This window comes from Molothrus ater, chromosome 24, assembly GCF_012460135.2.
Source record: "Molothrus ater isolate BHLD 08-10-18 breed brown headed cowbird chromosome 24, BPBGC_Mater_1.1, whole genome shotgun sequence".
In the NCBI taxonomy this organism is placed as follows: domain Eukaryota; kingdom Metazoa; phylum Chordata; class Aves; order Passeriformes; family Icteridae; genus Molothrus; species Molothrus ater.
Window position 1 is genome coordinate 4959192 of NC_050501.2, and position 15808 is coordinate 4974999.

General features: G+C 49.1%; 1 protein-coding gene across 3 annotated transcripts in view; it reads left to right on the plus strand.

Annotated features, from left to right (window-relative positions):
* Positions 1-15808, plus strand: part of CSMD2 (CUB and Sushi multiple domains 2) — a 248594-nt gene that overhangs the window by 168085 nt on the left and 64701 nt on the right. For all 3 annotated transcript variants that reach the window (XM_036396894.2, XM_054517183.1, XM_054517184.1), the window contains 6 exons: positions 2876-3045; positions 4600-4756; positions 5350-5541; positions 7586-7712; positions 12627-12829; positions 14144-14335. In XM_036396894.2, the coding sequence (XP_036252787.1) occupies positions 2876-3045; positions 4600-4756; positions 5350-5541; positions 7586-7712; positions 12627-12829; positions 14144-14335 (1041 nt within the window). The remainder of the gene's footprint in view (positions 1-2875; positions 3046-4599; positions 4757-5349; positions 5542-7585; positions 7713-12626; positions 12830-14143; positions 14336-15808) is intronic.

Here is a 15808-nt window from a genome sequence, read left to right on the forward strand (position 1 = left end):
CAGGCCTTGGCAAAAAGATGTCACACCTTTTTTATTTTTTGATGTAGAATTTCAATAGAAAATCATTCCCAGCTCTGCTCACGCAGAGCCTGAGGGATTCCTCCAGATGAGCCAGGGAAGGGCTCTCACCTCCTCTCACCAGGAGATTGTCCTGAGCTCTGGGTGACCCTTGAGGGCCACTGCAGGGCAAAGCTCCCAGCAGAACCAGCTGTGCTGCTGGATTTCCCAGCTCTGCTGAGCTCTGGGGGCCTCATCCTGCTGGGACAGGCAGGAATAACAATCAGGCTGCAGATAAAGCTCATCAGGGGAATGAAAATTAGAAAAAAAATAAAATCATTTCCAGAGCTTTGAACTGGAGCCTCAGACAGCAGCACTGAGTGGACACCCTGGCTGCTGTTCCTGGCTCAGAATTAACAGCTTGGCTTGATCATAACAGGGCAAACTCAGGGCTGATGGCCCAGAGCTCTGTGGCAGGGTGACAGCTCTGTCACAGTGTCCCCACTGCCTGCTCAGATCTGCCTGGATAGGGATGGAAAAGGGAGACTGACTCATTAAGATCACAGGAGATTTAATTGCTTTTCCAGACACTCTGTATTCAGCTCCTGTCCTAGAGATGGTCTGGGGAGGACTCAGAGTGGTTTTTGTTCCTTTGTCCAAGCCCTGTGGCCAGGACAGCTCCCTGAGATGTCCCCAGCATTGTCCCTGGGGAATCTGTGCCAAAAATCCAGCTTTTCATCCATGGCAAGAGCAGAGGACAAAGAGTCACCTCCAAAGAGCCTCCTCTGGGTGCATCTGCTGCTTAACCCTTCCCTGGAGGAGCAGCAGAGCCAGGAGCTGCCCTGGGATGGTTCCCTCAGCTCCAGGAGCTGCCCTGGGATGGTTCCCTCACCTGGGATGGTTCCCTCACCTGGGATGGTTCCTTCAGCTCTGGGAGCTGCCCTGGGATGGTTCCCTCATCATCCAGGAGCTGCCCTGGGATGGTTCCCTCAGCTCTTGGAGCTGCCCTGGGATGGTTCCCTCACCTGGGATGGTTCCCTCAGCTCCAGGAGCTGCCCTGGGATGGTTCCCTCAGCTCCAGGAGCTGCCCTGGGATGGTTCCCTCAGCTCCAGGAGCTATGGGGACTCAGGGACATGAGGTCGATCCCAAAAACTGCTGTGGCTGTGGGGGGACTGTCCCCAGCCCTGCCCGCAGAGCCCCAGAGGAGCAGGCAGGCAGCCAGTGTTGGACAGCAGAAGATCTTGCAGGGTAAACAGGCTGGGAAAACAGTGAGTCACGGCTGGCTCGTGTGGGAGCTCGGCAGGAGGAACAGAAAATCCTCAGCCTGGGCTTGTTCTGAGCAGATCCACACAAATTCATGCAGATTCATACAGGTTTATGTCCCATTTCCCACAGATTTTCTGCAGATCCACGCAGATGTCACAGAGATTCACACAGATTTATATTTGCACAGATTCCTCACAGATTCCCCCCAAATTCCCCCCAGATCCCCCCAAATTCCCACAGATCCACACAGATCCCCCCAAATTCCCACAGATTCCCCACAGATTCACACAAATTCCCCCAAATTCCCACAGATCCACACAGATCCCCCCAAATTCCCACAGATTCCCCACAGATTCACACAAATTCCCACAGATTCACACAGATCCCCCCAAATTCCCACAGATTTTTTGCAGATCCACGTAGATTTCACAGAGATTCACACAGATTTATATTTGCACAGATTCCCCACAGATGCCCCCCCAAATTTCCACAGATTTCCCACAGATTCACACAGATCCCCCCCAAATTCCCACAGATTCCCACAGATCCACACAAATTTCACAGAGATTCACAGAGATTTTACAGAGATTTAGACAGATTTATATTTGCACAGGTTCCCCACAGATGCCCCCAAATTCCCACAGATTTCCCACAGATCCACACAGATTTCCCAGAGATTCACGCAGATTTACATTTACACAGATTCCCCCCCAGATTCCCCCCAAATTTACGTTTACACAGATTCTGAAAGAGGAGAGAAGCCTGGCTAGGAAAATGTGATGGAAAAGGGGACAGTCTGCAGGTTGTAGTGAACAACAACAGGTTGTAGTGAGTAACAAGAGGTTGTAATGAGTAACAACAGGTTGTAGTGAGTAACGAGGCTGTGGTGAATAACAAGAGGTTGTAGTGAATACCAACAGGTTGTAGTGAATAACAGCAGGCTCTAGTGAGTAACAAGAGGTTGTAGTGAATAATAAGAGGTTGTAGTGAATACCAACTGGTTTTAGTGAATACCAACAGGTTGTAGTTAATAACTAACGGATTGTAGTGAATAATAACAGGTTGTAGTGAATACCAACAGGTTGTAGTGAGTAACAAGAAGTTGTAGTGAATACCAACAGTTTGTAGTGAGTAACAAGAGGTTGTAGTAAATAACAAGAGGTTGTAGTGAATACTAACAGATTGTAGTGAATAACACGAGGTTGTAGTGAATACCAACAGGTTGTAGTGAATAACAACAGGTTCTAGTGAGTAGCAAGAGGTTGTAGTGAGTAACAAGAGGTTGTAGTGAATACCAACAGGTTGTAGTGAATAACAACAGGTTGCAGTAAATAACAAGAGGTTGTAGTGAATACTAACAGATTGTAGTGAATAACACGAGGTTGTAGTGAATACCAACAGGTTGTAGTGAATATCAACAGTTTGTAGTGAATACCAACAGGTTGTAGTGAGTAACAAGAGGTTGTAGTGAATCCCAACAGGGAGAAGCCCCTCTACTTGCTGCTGCAGGAGGGGCTGAGCAGCTGTGGCCTTCAGAGGAGTCTCCTGCATGTGTGGTGTGGCCCGGAGACGCGTGGGGTCACTGAAATGTGCCCTTGTGTCTCGCTGCAGCTGAGTGTGGCTCCTCTGTGACGGGGACCCAGGGCGTGCTGCTGTCCCCCAACTACCCCCTGAACTACAACAACAACCACGAGTGCATCTACTCCATCCAGAGCCAGCCTGGCAAGGGCATCCAGCTGAAAGCCAGGACCTTCGAGCTGGAGGCAGGAGATGTCCTCAAGGTAATTCTGGCTTGGGCAGTGGAGAGCAGCATCTCTAAATGCTCTAAAATTTTCCTGGGATTAGGTGGGAGTGACCTCTGTGTCATCCCAGTGCCATGGAGCGATTGCCATGGCAGTTTGGAAGGCCAGATTTCCCCCAGACCAGCTAAAGTTCAGCTCTCACCTGTGGAATTGCACAGGAAAAACTCCTCATCCATCAGAATAGTGAGGGTTTGAGCATTATTTTAGTGCTTTGAAGAATCAAGGCTGGTTTGTCCCAAAAAAGGGGGCTGATTGAAATGCAGAACTCCAGACTCTTCTGAGATTATTCAAGCTCCAGGACTCTGTGGAGAAGGAGACAAATCCAGGCTGAGTTTTTTTATTAACCAAAGGAATGGTTTTGAAGGAGGCATTAATATTGCAAGGATGTGCTGAGCCATCTTCCCAGGAATGCCTCTGTCCTCATTGAAGTGTCACACTCCAGGAGAGGTGTAATCCACGTTTCCAGCTCACAAATGACTGGAAAGGGAGAAAGATTTCCTGTTAATGCAAGGAATGTACTCCTTGTCAGAGGAATTACATTCTCTCAGCAGGTTTGTCATCAGCTGCTCATCTGAGGAAAGTTCCTATCGATCTCCACTGGTGAGGAGCTGCTCTTGGTCCTCACAAAAGGAAGGAAGAAAAAAAAACCCCATTTGTGTTTTTCTTAAATCACAGTAAATTCAAGGCTCATCTCTGAGTCAGTCTGGGGGAAAAATGTGGGTTTTTTTCAGTAGCTGCTCCTTGGGAAAGGGAGTTGAGGAGATGCAGCCCAGTGTGCAGAGTAAATCAGGGCTGAGGAGGAGGGTGCAGATCCTCCAGGGTGGAAATCCTGCCCCTCGGGTGGGCAGCACTGTGGAGTTCCGTTAAGTCAGACTTTTAGTTTGGGATCCCTGGGTCTCAGCTCACATTGCCTGAAGGATTTGTCCCTGCTTGCACTTGTGGATCCAGGGACCACTCCTGGATCATCCGTGGGACAAATCCTGGAGGGTCAGAGTTGCTTTTCCAGCCTGAAGCTGGAATTCAGAGTGGGGTTGGTTGTTCCTCCCCTTTTCCCTCCAATACCCAGGATCAGCCCAGTGCCAGGAGCAAATTCCTTGATTTGAGGTGACCCCAAATCAGGGCATTTATCAGGAGCTGCTGGCTCTTCCCAGGAAGCTTCTCCACCAAAAACAAAAACCCAAAGGACAACCCAGGGTGTTGCTGTGAGCAGAGCAGGGACAAGGTGGGATAAATTCCTCATCATTTCCCTGTTCTAGAGCTCAGTGAAACTGCAGAGAAATCCTGGGATGGTTTGGGTGGGAAGGGACCTTAAGGAAATCCTGGAATGGTTTGGGTGGGAAGGGACCTTAAGGATCATCCAGTGCCACCCCTGCCATGGACAGGGGCACCTTCCACTGTCCCAGGTTGTTCCAAGCCTCATCCAACCTGGCCTTGGACACTTCCAGGGATGCAGGGGCAGCCAGAGCCTCTGTGGGCAGTGATGGTTTGATCCCAGGAATGGCTTTTCCAGGCTGGATTTCTTGTTCCCCCCAGGTCTACGATGGCACCAACAGCTCTGCCCGGCTGCTGGGCACCTTCAGCCACTCGGAGCTGCTGGGCACCAGCATCAACAGCACCTCCAGCTCCATGTGGCTGGAGTTCATCACTGACACTGCCAACACCAGCAAAGGCTTCGAGCTGCAGTTCTCCAGTGAGTTCCAATCCTGTGTGTGCTGGCAATCCCACAGGCCAAGGTGTATTTTTTGTGGTTTTGTGTTGCACATGAGCAAAGAGTCCTTTCTGGGATGATCTTGTACCCAGAGTGGAGGGGGAGTGTGGGAGAGCACAGAATCCCAGGATTACTGAGGGTGGAAAAGCCCTCCAAGCCCATCCAGTCCAAGCTGGGCCTGATCCCCACCCTGTCACCGAGTGCCACATGCAGCCATTCCTTGGACACCTGCAGGGATGGGCGCTCCAAACCTCCCTGGGCAGCCCCTTCCGACCCTTTCCATGCAGAAATTCCTCCTGGTGTCCAACCTGACCTCCCCTGGCACAGCTCAAGGCTGTTTCCTCTTCTCCTGTCCCTATTCCCAGGGATCTGATCAAACCTTTCCTGTCGAGCCTGTAGCGATCCAGAAATTCAGATCAAAACTCCAGCATTAATTAAACCCCTCTGATTTCCAACATGGCCCCTTTTGGTCCCCAACAAATGATTGTAAGGAGAAAACACCACCATGGCTTTGTGTGAAACCCTCCTGGCTGTGAAATTGCTGCTGCCAACAGCTGCCCTTGCTCCCTGTGCAGGTTTTGAGCTCATCAAGTGCGAGGACCCCGGCGTGCCCCAGTTTGGGTACAAGGTGCACGACGAGGGACACTTTGCTGGCAGCTCGGTGTCCTTCAGCTGTGACCCTGGCTACACCCTGAGGGGCACCAGGGTGCTGGTGTGCCTGACTGGGGAGAGGAGAGCCTGGGACCAGCCCCTGCCGACCTGTGTGGGTGAGACTCCCTCTCCTTATTCTCCTTATTCTCCTTATTCTCCTTATTCTCCTTATTCTCCTTATTCTCCTTATTCTCCTTATTCTCCTCATTCTCCTTATTCTCCTTATTCTCCTCATTCTCCTCATTCTCCTTCCCCTCATTCTCCTCCTTCTCCTCATTCTCCTCCTTCTCCTTCTTCTCCTCCTTCTTTTTCTCCTCCTTCTCCTTCTCCTCCTCCAGGGAGAGATTTCCTTGGATCCCACACCCTGAGCACCCTTGGTCCCTGCTTTGCTAATCCATTGACATTAACTCTGCTGTTAATTGCATCTGCACTAATTGAGTTATGTGTGGTGATGGAGTCACCTCCTCCTCCTCCTCCAGCACTCTCCAGACTGAGATTTCCTTGGATCCCACACCCTGAATACCCTTGGTTCCACCCCCCACCCTGACCATTTTTTGTTCCTGCTTTGCTGATCCATTGACATTAACTCTGCTATTAATTACTCCCATCTGCACTAATTAAGTTGTGGTGAGGATCCTCTGTGAGGCATCTTGAGATGGAGACAGGTCCTGCTCCTCCAAAACCTCCAGGAAATTATTTCCTTGTGGATTCCATGCCCTGCTCTTGGTCCCTGCTTTGCTGATCCACTCTGCTGTTAATTGCATCTGCACTAATTAAGTTGTCTGTGGTGAGGGTCCTTGAGATGGACACACCTCCTGCTCTGCCAAAACTTCCAGGAATTGATTTCCTTGGATGCCCCACCTTGACCACCTTCTGTCCCTGCTTTGCTCATCCATGTGACATTAACTCTCCTATTAATTGCATCTGCACTAATTAAGTTGTGGTGAGGATCCTCTGTGAGGCATCTCGAGGTGGAGACACCTCCTGCACTTCCAGGAAATTATTTCCTTGTGGATTCCCCACCCTGACCACCATTTGCTGATCCATTGACATTAACTCTGCTCTTAATTGCCCATCTGCACTAATTAATGCAGTGAGGATCCTGTGTGAGACAGAGAGCACCCGAAGCAGCTTTAACATGAAACGCTCTGCCCTAAACACCCATTTGACACGGGGTTTTTGCTTCCTTGTGCTGTTCCAGCCCTGTCCTTTCACTCTGGACATGTTGAAGTGAGTGGCACCTCCTGACAGTGACACCAGCGTGTGTCCTGGCATGTGACAGCTCAGAGCCAGGTTTATTTGAGAGCTGCCTGACACCTGATCCCATCCCCAGACATTTCAATTCCCTTTGCAGAGTTCCCTTTTCGCCTGCAGCTCTTCCTGCTCGGGAAATTCTGCTCTGGGGTTTTGTGTGTGAAATGAATGGGGCTGATTGCTGATTCCTGTCCTGCTGTGCCCAGGACATGGGGAAGTTGTTGGACACTGAGTCCCCTGGGAGATCTCCACACCCAGGGATGTGCTCAGCCCCTGGCACTCCGTGTTCCCTCTCCCAGGAGGCAGGACCATTCCTTGGCTGGGATTTCGGCCTCATTTATTGATGTAAAAAGATAAATCTCTGTCATTTGTGCGTTTTCTTAACCTTCACCCTGTTTGCTCTTCATGTGCTGGATGTGAGGCCGTGTCTGAGCGTGTGGAAATTAAAAAGAAATGAAAGAAAACTGAAAGAAATGAAAATTACAGAATTTGAATGGATATGTTATGGAAATTATTCCAAATCCTCACATTCTTTGCAGTTCATTTACAGCGACATTTACAAGTTCTTTGGCTTCTTATCCTTCATTTTCTGATGAATCCAAGCAGAGGAGCAGAGCTCCTTCACCCCCAGGTGTGGAGCAGGGAATCAGGATCCGGGCAGGCTCTGCCTCTGCTCCCTGGGGATTCAGAAAGGTGCGGGGAAGCTTTGCCAGGTGTTCACACCGAGCACAGAAATGCAGAATAATTCTGATAAGTCAGCTGAATTCAACAATTCTGTTCATCTTTGTAAGATTTTAGAATCCCTAAAACAGGAACAATCTCTGTTGCAGGGTGAGATTGTTGCCAAGCAAGAGCCACAGAAAGCCACGAATCTCCTCCCTAACCCCATCAATATTTTTGTTCCAGCTGAGTGTGGAGGGACAATCAGAGGAGAGACCTCAGGACGGATCCTTTCTCCAGGATATCCAACTCCCTATGACCACAACCTCAACTGCATCTGGACCATCGAGGCAGAGCCTGGATGCACCATTGGGTGAGCTGGGCTCCTGTGGTTTGGCTGCTTTCCCACTTGGAGCTGATTTTTAATCCAGGTCAAAAATTAAATAAAGCAAGGAGTGAGAAGCTGAGGGACAAGCAGGGAGAAGTCACTGCTTTGGTTCCAGAATCAGGGAATGGTTTAGGCTGGGATTGAGGATTTATGGGATTTATTCCCCACCAGCACAGGCTGCTCAGAGCCCCCAGTGGCATCACTGCTCCTCTGGTTTTTAGCCCTGTGTGTCACAGCCGTGGGTGGTGACACCAGACCATGTCCTGGTCCTGCCCATGGTGCTCCTCAGCTCAAACATCCCAGAGCTTTGGAGTCCATGGACAGCTTCCCACCCCTCTCCTTAATGGGATGCATCCAGAATCAAACCCTTTTTTCCACCAGATTAATGAGGAACTTCCCAAAAGTGCTGAATGGCCACAGAATCCTGGAATGAGGAATGTGCTGTAGGAAATCACAGGGAATGTCCCAGAATCCAGGGAATTCCTGCTCCAGGGAATTCACTTCTGCCCCACCACCCCTTCAGTGATGTTTGCCCAGCCCTGCCAAACCCTTCAGGGCTGCCCTGGGTGTTCCCAGAGATTCCAGGCTGGCCAAAGCTCACAGAAAACCGGAATATTTGGGCAAGCCGAGCTTCGACTGAGCGGGATTTGAGGGGGAAAAATGCACCTTAAAAGTTCTAAATAACAACAACAACAGCAACAATAATGATGATGATGATGGTAATAATAATAATAATAATAATAATAATAATAATAATAATAATAATAATAATAATAATAATAATAATAATAATAATAATAATCCTCTTCTATCAGAGTTCCCAGTGCTTCTCAGCCATTCCTGGCTCATCCCAAGCCCGTGGCTGTTCCATCCTGAATTCCTTCCCTCTCAGTCCCATTTTCTCCTCCCTGCTGCCTCAGCACCCATCACCTCTCCAGCCCAGCCTGTCCCTCAGGGTGAGCTCTGTGCTGCTTTTAGCCCGTGGAGTTCTGCTGGAGACAGGTTTGGGCCGGTGTTTTCATTTTTATTTAATGCAGAAATTCCCTCCATTAGCTCTGTCCTTCAGAATGGCTCAATAATGGATGGGCTTGGGTGTGAACGGAGGAGAAAAAGCACAGCCAAAGCAGCTGAATCCCTGCACAGGCAACTTCCACTTGAAATCTCCTCTATTTTTATTCTCCTGGAAAAGGTTTTTATAGGCCAGAGCAGAGAGGTCCCTTTTCCAACCCCATCCAAAGGCTGCTTCAGCAACTTTGCTGTTGTAATCCCTGAAAGCACCCACATGAGCAGAGATTTGGGACCAGCCAAAGGCTTGGAAGAGGCCAGCAGTGAAAGGAGAAGGTTCCAGAAGGTGTCAGAGCCACACACACCTGGTGACCCTGCCTTTCCCAGAGATCAGAGCTCCTCTCCCTGCCCCTTTCATCTCCCAGCTGATCTCAGGGGAGTGGGGAGAGCACATTCCCAGCAACTTCATTTTTATGGTAATCCGTTGGAAAAATAATCCTCTTCACGCATGATACAATTGTATAAAGCTCTCATTTATAACTTACATGAAAATTAATCACCAGAGCTTTTGGAATGAAGCTGTATCTGCACAGCACGAGGGGAAGGGCAGGGGGGTGAGACGGGGAGAAAAATGAGTCTGCACCTTAGAGCCATGAAAGGGAAAGGGCTGCTCCTGCAGAGGGGATTGATTTGGGGCTGGGAGTGCCTTGCTTGGGCTGGGGGAGAGGAGAAAGGTGGAGGAAAAGCAGGAGGTTGTGCTGGGAATGGATGGAAATTCCTTGGCCAGCTGGGAGCAGGGGACACAGAGACATGGCAGGGGTGGGTTGTGGCCCATCCTTGATCCCAGTGTTGTAAAAATCCACTGATGTTGTTAATTCATGCCACTTTCATGGGTATTGACAGGTACCACCTTCCAGAGTTTCATCTGAAAACAGCAGTGAGAAAATGCCCAGAGCTGGCAGGGACCCACAGGGATCAAGGGTTGTTCACACTCTCAGGGCAGAGCTGGGCTCTCCTCTCTTTTTGTTTGGGTTTTGGTGTTTGGTTTTGTTTTGGTTTGTTTTTTTTTTTTTTTCCTGTTTTCCTGGGTTTTTTTTTTTCTTCTTTTTTTTTTTGTGGTTTGGTTTGGGTTTTTTGTTTGGTTTTTGTTTGTTTGTTTGTTTGTTTGTTTTTGTTTGTTTGTTTTTTGCAGAGTTTTTTTGGTTGGTTGGTTTTTTGTCAGTTTGTTTGGTTTTTTTGGTTTTTGCTTTTTACTGCATTTCCATGCCTGTAATTGGGAAATTGGGATTGTCAGAGTCCAGGAATAGAACTCCATTCCCCTCAGGAATAAAACTCCTTTCCCTTCAGGAATAAAACTCCTTTCCCTTCAGGAATAAAATTCCTTTCTCTTCAGGAATAAAATTCCTTTCCTTTCAGGAATAAAACTCTTTTCCCCTCAGGAATAAAACTCCATTCCCCTCAGGAATAAAACTCCTTTCCCCTCAGGAATAAAACTCCTTTCCCCTCAGGAATGAAACTCCTTTCCCCTCCATTGTCTGCTGCAGCAGGGGCTGTGCCTGGTCTCACACCTCAGGCTGAGGGGAAAAGCTGAGGTGTGCCTGTGGAATGGATGGATTTGCTCCAGAGAACTCCAGATCTGATATCTCAGCAGATTCCAGCCTGATCACCTGGATCCAGGTGTTCTCCCCCTGGATTTGTTTTTTTCTCAGATAAAAGGGGGTGGTTTAGGCAGCCCTGGAGCTGCTGCTGGCAGTCCCAGGGTGTCCCCCCAGCCCAGCTCAACCTCTGGCAGCCTCTCCCTGATCCCAAGGTCTCCAGGGATGAGTTTTTCCCAGCAGTTCTGGCTCACTGGGCCCAGTTAAGGCTGGGAACAAATGTAATCACACCAAGGCAGCCGTGGAGAACAGCTCTGCACCATCCATCCTGATTTTCCTCAAGCCTGGCTTTATTTCTCTTTGCTCAAGGTCTCTGCTTGGGAGATTTATGATTCAGCTCTTTTGGTTTCTCCCAGCTTCTCTGGGCATCATTTTATTGCTGAGGATTTTGCAGTGGGGCTTTTTTTTTCTTCTTTTTTTTTTTCTCCCCCCTTTTTTTTTTTATGGCTCTCCCCTGATTTATTTATGTTTGCCCCAGATAAATGGGAAAGCAGCCAAGTGAAAGCTTCCCTGTTTGCCTCTGTGGGCTGGCAGGGATTTCAGCACAGCACCTGATGGGTTTATTTTTTACAGGGTTTTTTTTTTTTCTGTTTCTAGGTTTCTGTCCCCGTTTCACTCTGGGGTTGAGTTGCCCATGGTTGGCCTGATTTTGTTGTGCCAGAGGGAAAATGGGGCAGTGACAAACAGGGACAGGGAAATTCCTCCTCTCCAGGTGGGATCTGGGTGCAGGAGTGGAAGGGATCAGCTCCTGCTCCATCCTCAGGGAATGGTCACATTCCCAAGAGCTCCAGGAGGGTTTGGACAACACTCTCAAGGACAGGGTGGGATTTGGGGATGTCTGCAGGGCCTGGGATTGGATTTGATGATCCCTGTGGGTCCATTCCCGCTCAGGACACTCAGAACTGCATCCTTCAGCTGGTGACTCCCCCAGGTGCCACCACAGCCTGGGCAGGATCCTGTTCTTGGATGGTTCTTCTGACCTGGGAAGATCCCAAAGCTCTTGGGAAAGCCTGGATCCACCTGCTCCTCATCCTCCCGCAGCAGAGCTGGGCCTGGGGAGCAGATCCCACCAGGGATGTGTTGGGACCATGTCTGTCCTGTCCTGCAGTGCCACCAGCCTCACCTGGCACAGAGGGACCTCCTGCCTCTCCTTGGGTCCATCACGGGCCCAGACTCAAGAGGAATTCCCTCACCATGAGCCCTCCTGCAGCTTTCCCTCAGGAATTCCCTGTGGAGGTCCCTTGAGCCCTCTCTCCAGGACAGACTCCATTCTGAAATCCAGAGGAAGGGAATGAAATCTGCCTTCAGAGCATCAAAATAAACCCTCAGTGTCAGCTCACTGTCACCTTCCTAACTCCTGTTTTCCCTCCCTTCCCTTCCTGGTGTGGATTTTGGAACTCTCCCTCCTGCTGCCTCATTTTTTCTCTGTTCTCTGCTGAAGTTGCTCTGTTTGCTGATCTAAACCCCATTCTGCAACACCCAGACCTTCCTAAAATACATCAAAATCCTGGAGGTGCCACAATCCAGCGTCGGAATTGGCACAAATCACACTCCAGGCCTGAATTCCAGAGGAGACAACACATTCCATGTGAGCCTGGCTGCCCGAATGTGGCACAAACCACATTTCAGGTCTGAATTCCAGATGAAACATGTTCTGTGTGAGCCTGGCTGCCTGAATTTGGCACAAACTGTCACCATAACATTTCCTGAAAAATCCCCTCCTGGGAAGCTGAGAAGCCTCAGAGAAAAATGAAAACAATAATTATCTGATTTGCTTCTCCTGTGTTTTGGTGCTTTGGAATGTAATTTAGAGTGTGGTTATCTAACAGGTGATTGTTTCATTGGTTTCATGTGAATTGTTTTAATTTAATAACCAATCACGGTCAGGCTGTGTCAGAGTCTGGAAAGAGTCACAAGATTCATTTTTGTCTTTTAGCTTTCTGTTTTATCTTTTCTCTATTCTTTAGTATAGTTTAGTATAATTTATATAATATAACAAGACAACATTTAGTATAATTTATGTACTATAATAACATAAAATAATCAATTAGCCTTCTAAAAACATGGAGTCAAATTCAATCATTCCTCCCAACAATGGGGGACTCAAAAAATGCCACAACAAACCACGCTCCAGGCCTGAATTCCAGATGAGACAACACATTCTGTGTGAGCCTGGCTGCCTGAATGTGGCACAAACCACGCTCCAGGCCTGAATTTCAGGTGTTTTTTTGCCCCTCAGGCTCCATTTCATGGTTTTCCACACTGAGGAGTTCCACGACGTGCTGCGGATCTGGGACGGGCCGGTGGAGAACGGGATCCTGCTGAAGGAGATGAGCGGCTCGGGGCTGCCTGGGGACATCCACAGCACCTTCAACTCCGTCATCCTGCAGTTCAACACCGACTTCTTCACCAGCAAGCAGGGCTTTGCCATCCAGTTCTCAGGTGGGATGGGCAGGGGTTCCTCAAAAACCTGACCAGACCCAGAGGGAAACCCCCACCAAACCTCAGCCCTGCAAACACGTTCGTTTCAATTATTTAGGGTGATACATTCCAATATTTACAGAATGTTCCAGGTTTGTGCAGCTGGTTTGGAGTGGTAATAAACAGGGAGTGGCTGGGTGAGTGATGATGTGGCTTTCCCTGGACTGACACACATTGAAACATCTTCCCAAGTTTGGGGTTTTTTTTTTTCCCATAACTTTCTGTCTAGGGTGTCTTGCTTGGCTGGGGGAACAAGGCACCATTTTGGGGAGAATTTCTGCTGGGTTTCAGACCTTTGGGGTGACCCAGACAGAGGCAGAGCTTTGTGTCACCCAGCACAGCGGTGCCATCCTGGGTTTTTTTGCCAGATTTTTGTCTCATCCTGCCAGGAAGGACCAGCCTGGGCTGTTAACTTCCTTATCTCCAGCTGCACAGAAAGAGAGGGATTTCCTCTGGCTCTTTCAAGAGCAGCTTTCTCTAAACTGCCTGGCTGTAACGGACTCTCATCAACTTAGCAGGAAATAAGCTCCTGATCTGGAGCTGGGCTTTATTGACTGCTCCTGCTCAAAGCCTTTGTTCAGCAGGTGTGACTAAGCAGCCAGACCTGAGCTCAGACCTGTCCACTTTGGGATCTTGGGAGCTTTAATGAGGTGGATAAGCTCACAAAACTCCTATTACTCCAGGATTTTCCCTGCTGGTAAATCCTTGTGCTGTTGGCAGACCTTGAGCTCAGGCAGCAGCAAAGCTTTGCCTGTCCCCAGCTCAGGGGACATCTCAGACCTCAAAGAGAGGCAGCAACAAGTCTGGAAAGGAAACAAACACGTTTCTGAAAGGTCAGGCTTGATGCTTCACAGATCTTGAGGCTAAATTTCTCTGGCACTCAGGGGAAAGCGTGAAGTGCTGGTGGCTGAGTTGATTTTGCAGCATGTGCCTTGGCACAGAACTCTCCAAAAGCACCGTGGAAGATCAGTGGGTGTCTGGCCTGATGGAGTAAACAGCCATGTGCACAATTCTACATCAAAGCTGCTCCCTGGGTGCTGCTCTTGAACTTGCTGGTCCCCAGAGCCTTTCCCAGCTGGAGTGGCAGATGCTCAGAGCAAAGGGAAAAGCACTTTTTGTGTGTGGGGGAACTTTGTGGGATGCTGAGGGAGAAGGGATGGGGAAACAAGGCATGGCCTGGATGTCTGGGTAAGGACAGAGCCTGAGGACAGGCAGTGCTGCAGGCCTGGTGTTAAATAAACATTGATATTCAAGAGTGCTTTTAATTCCCTGCAGTGTCCACAGCCACCTCCTGCAACGACCCAGGAATCCCCCAGAACGGGAGCCGGAGCGGGGACAGCAGAGAGGCCGGGGACTCCATCACCTTCCAGTGCAACCCTGGCTACACCCTGCAAGGGGAGGCCCAGATCACCTGTGTGCAGATCCAGAACAGGTTCTTCTGGCAGCCAGACCCCCCCACCTGCACAGGTACGGGCACAGATCCATGAGCTGGGCACAGGGACACAGATCTGAATGCATGGACACAGGCTCATGACCTGGCACAGGGACACAGATCCATGAGCTGGGCACGGGGACACAGATCTGAATGCATGGACACAGGCTCCTGTCCTGGCACAGGGACACAGATCCATGACCTGGGCACACAGACACAGATCTGTGATCTGAACCCATGGACACAGATCCACAATCTGAGCACATGGACACAGATCCATGTCCTGAATCCATGGGCACAGGGCCATGCCCTGGGCACAGGGATACAGATCCCTGTTTTCAGCCCATGGACACAGATCTGTGACCTGAACCCATGGACACAGATCCATGATCTGAGCCCAGGAATGCAGATCCATGTCCTGGGCACACGGACACACATCCCTGTGCTGAATCCATGGACAAAGGGCCATGTCCTGGCACACAGACACAGATCCATGATCTGAATCCATGGACACAAATCCCTGTTCTGAGCCCATGGACACAGATCTGTGACCTGAATCCATGGACACAGATCCATGATCTGAGCCCAGGGATGCAGATCCATGATCTGGGCACATGGACACAGATCCATGTCCTGCACCCATGGACACAGATCCCTGTCCTGAACCCATGGTCACAGGTCCCTGTCCTGAACCCTGTTGTAAAATTTCACTCCACACATCATAAAAAATTAAGGAATATTTTTTTAAATACCCTTCAGGTCTTCAGAGCTGTGATTTGAAAAGCTGATTTTCTAACACTTCAAATTGTACTTCAAATTATACTTCAATTGTTTATAGTTTTTTTCCCCAGCCAATTTTAATATGAAGTGACAAAGGATTTGGAGGAATAATCAGTGAAATATCAGTAACTGGGGGAGAGGCAGCTTGGTTGGAGCTAAACTGGAAAAAAATCAGTGTTAAATAGAGGGCTGATTTGGGGTCTTTAGCATTTCAGATGCGTTTTCCCCTCTTCGTTGCACAACTGTGGAACAATCAGGGCTGGGAGAGCCCCGGGAGGTTTGGGCCATTTGAAGTTTGCATCTCTCCCAATCCCAGGCAGCACTGGCTGGGTCCAGCTCCTGCTTAAAACCCTTTGGAGACTCTGGATGGGATTTTCAAAGGAATCCGAGGGTGTTGAACACTTGTCTCCCTCAGGCTTTTCAAAAATGAGTCCTTAGATTTCAGTTTCTGCGGAGTTTTCCCCTGATGTTACAGTCTGGGAAGAAAAAGCACCCTTGGGGTTAAAACTGGGGTGAATGGGCACAGAAGAGATACTGGTGGGTCTTTCCAAGGCATTTTTGGGGGACTTTCAGCCAAATTTTCTATATCTGTGCTGTGGTTTCCTGGTGTGTCCCAGAAGGACAACATTTCTCCATTTTTGGACTTGAAAAAGATCTCTAATCCCTACTATGGCATTTCTAGACCAGCCCCACTGGGTTTTACCTGATCTTTTTCCTGATATTTTTCT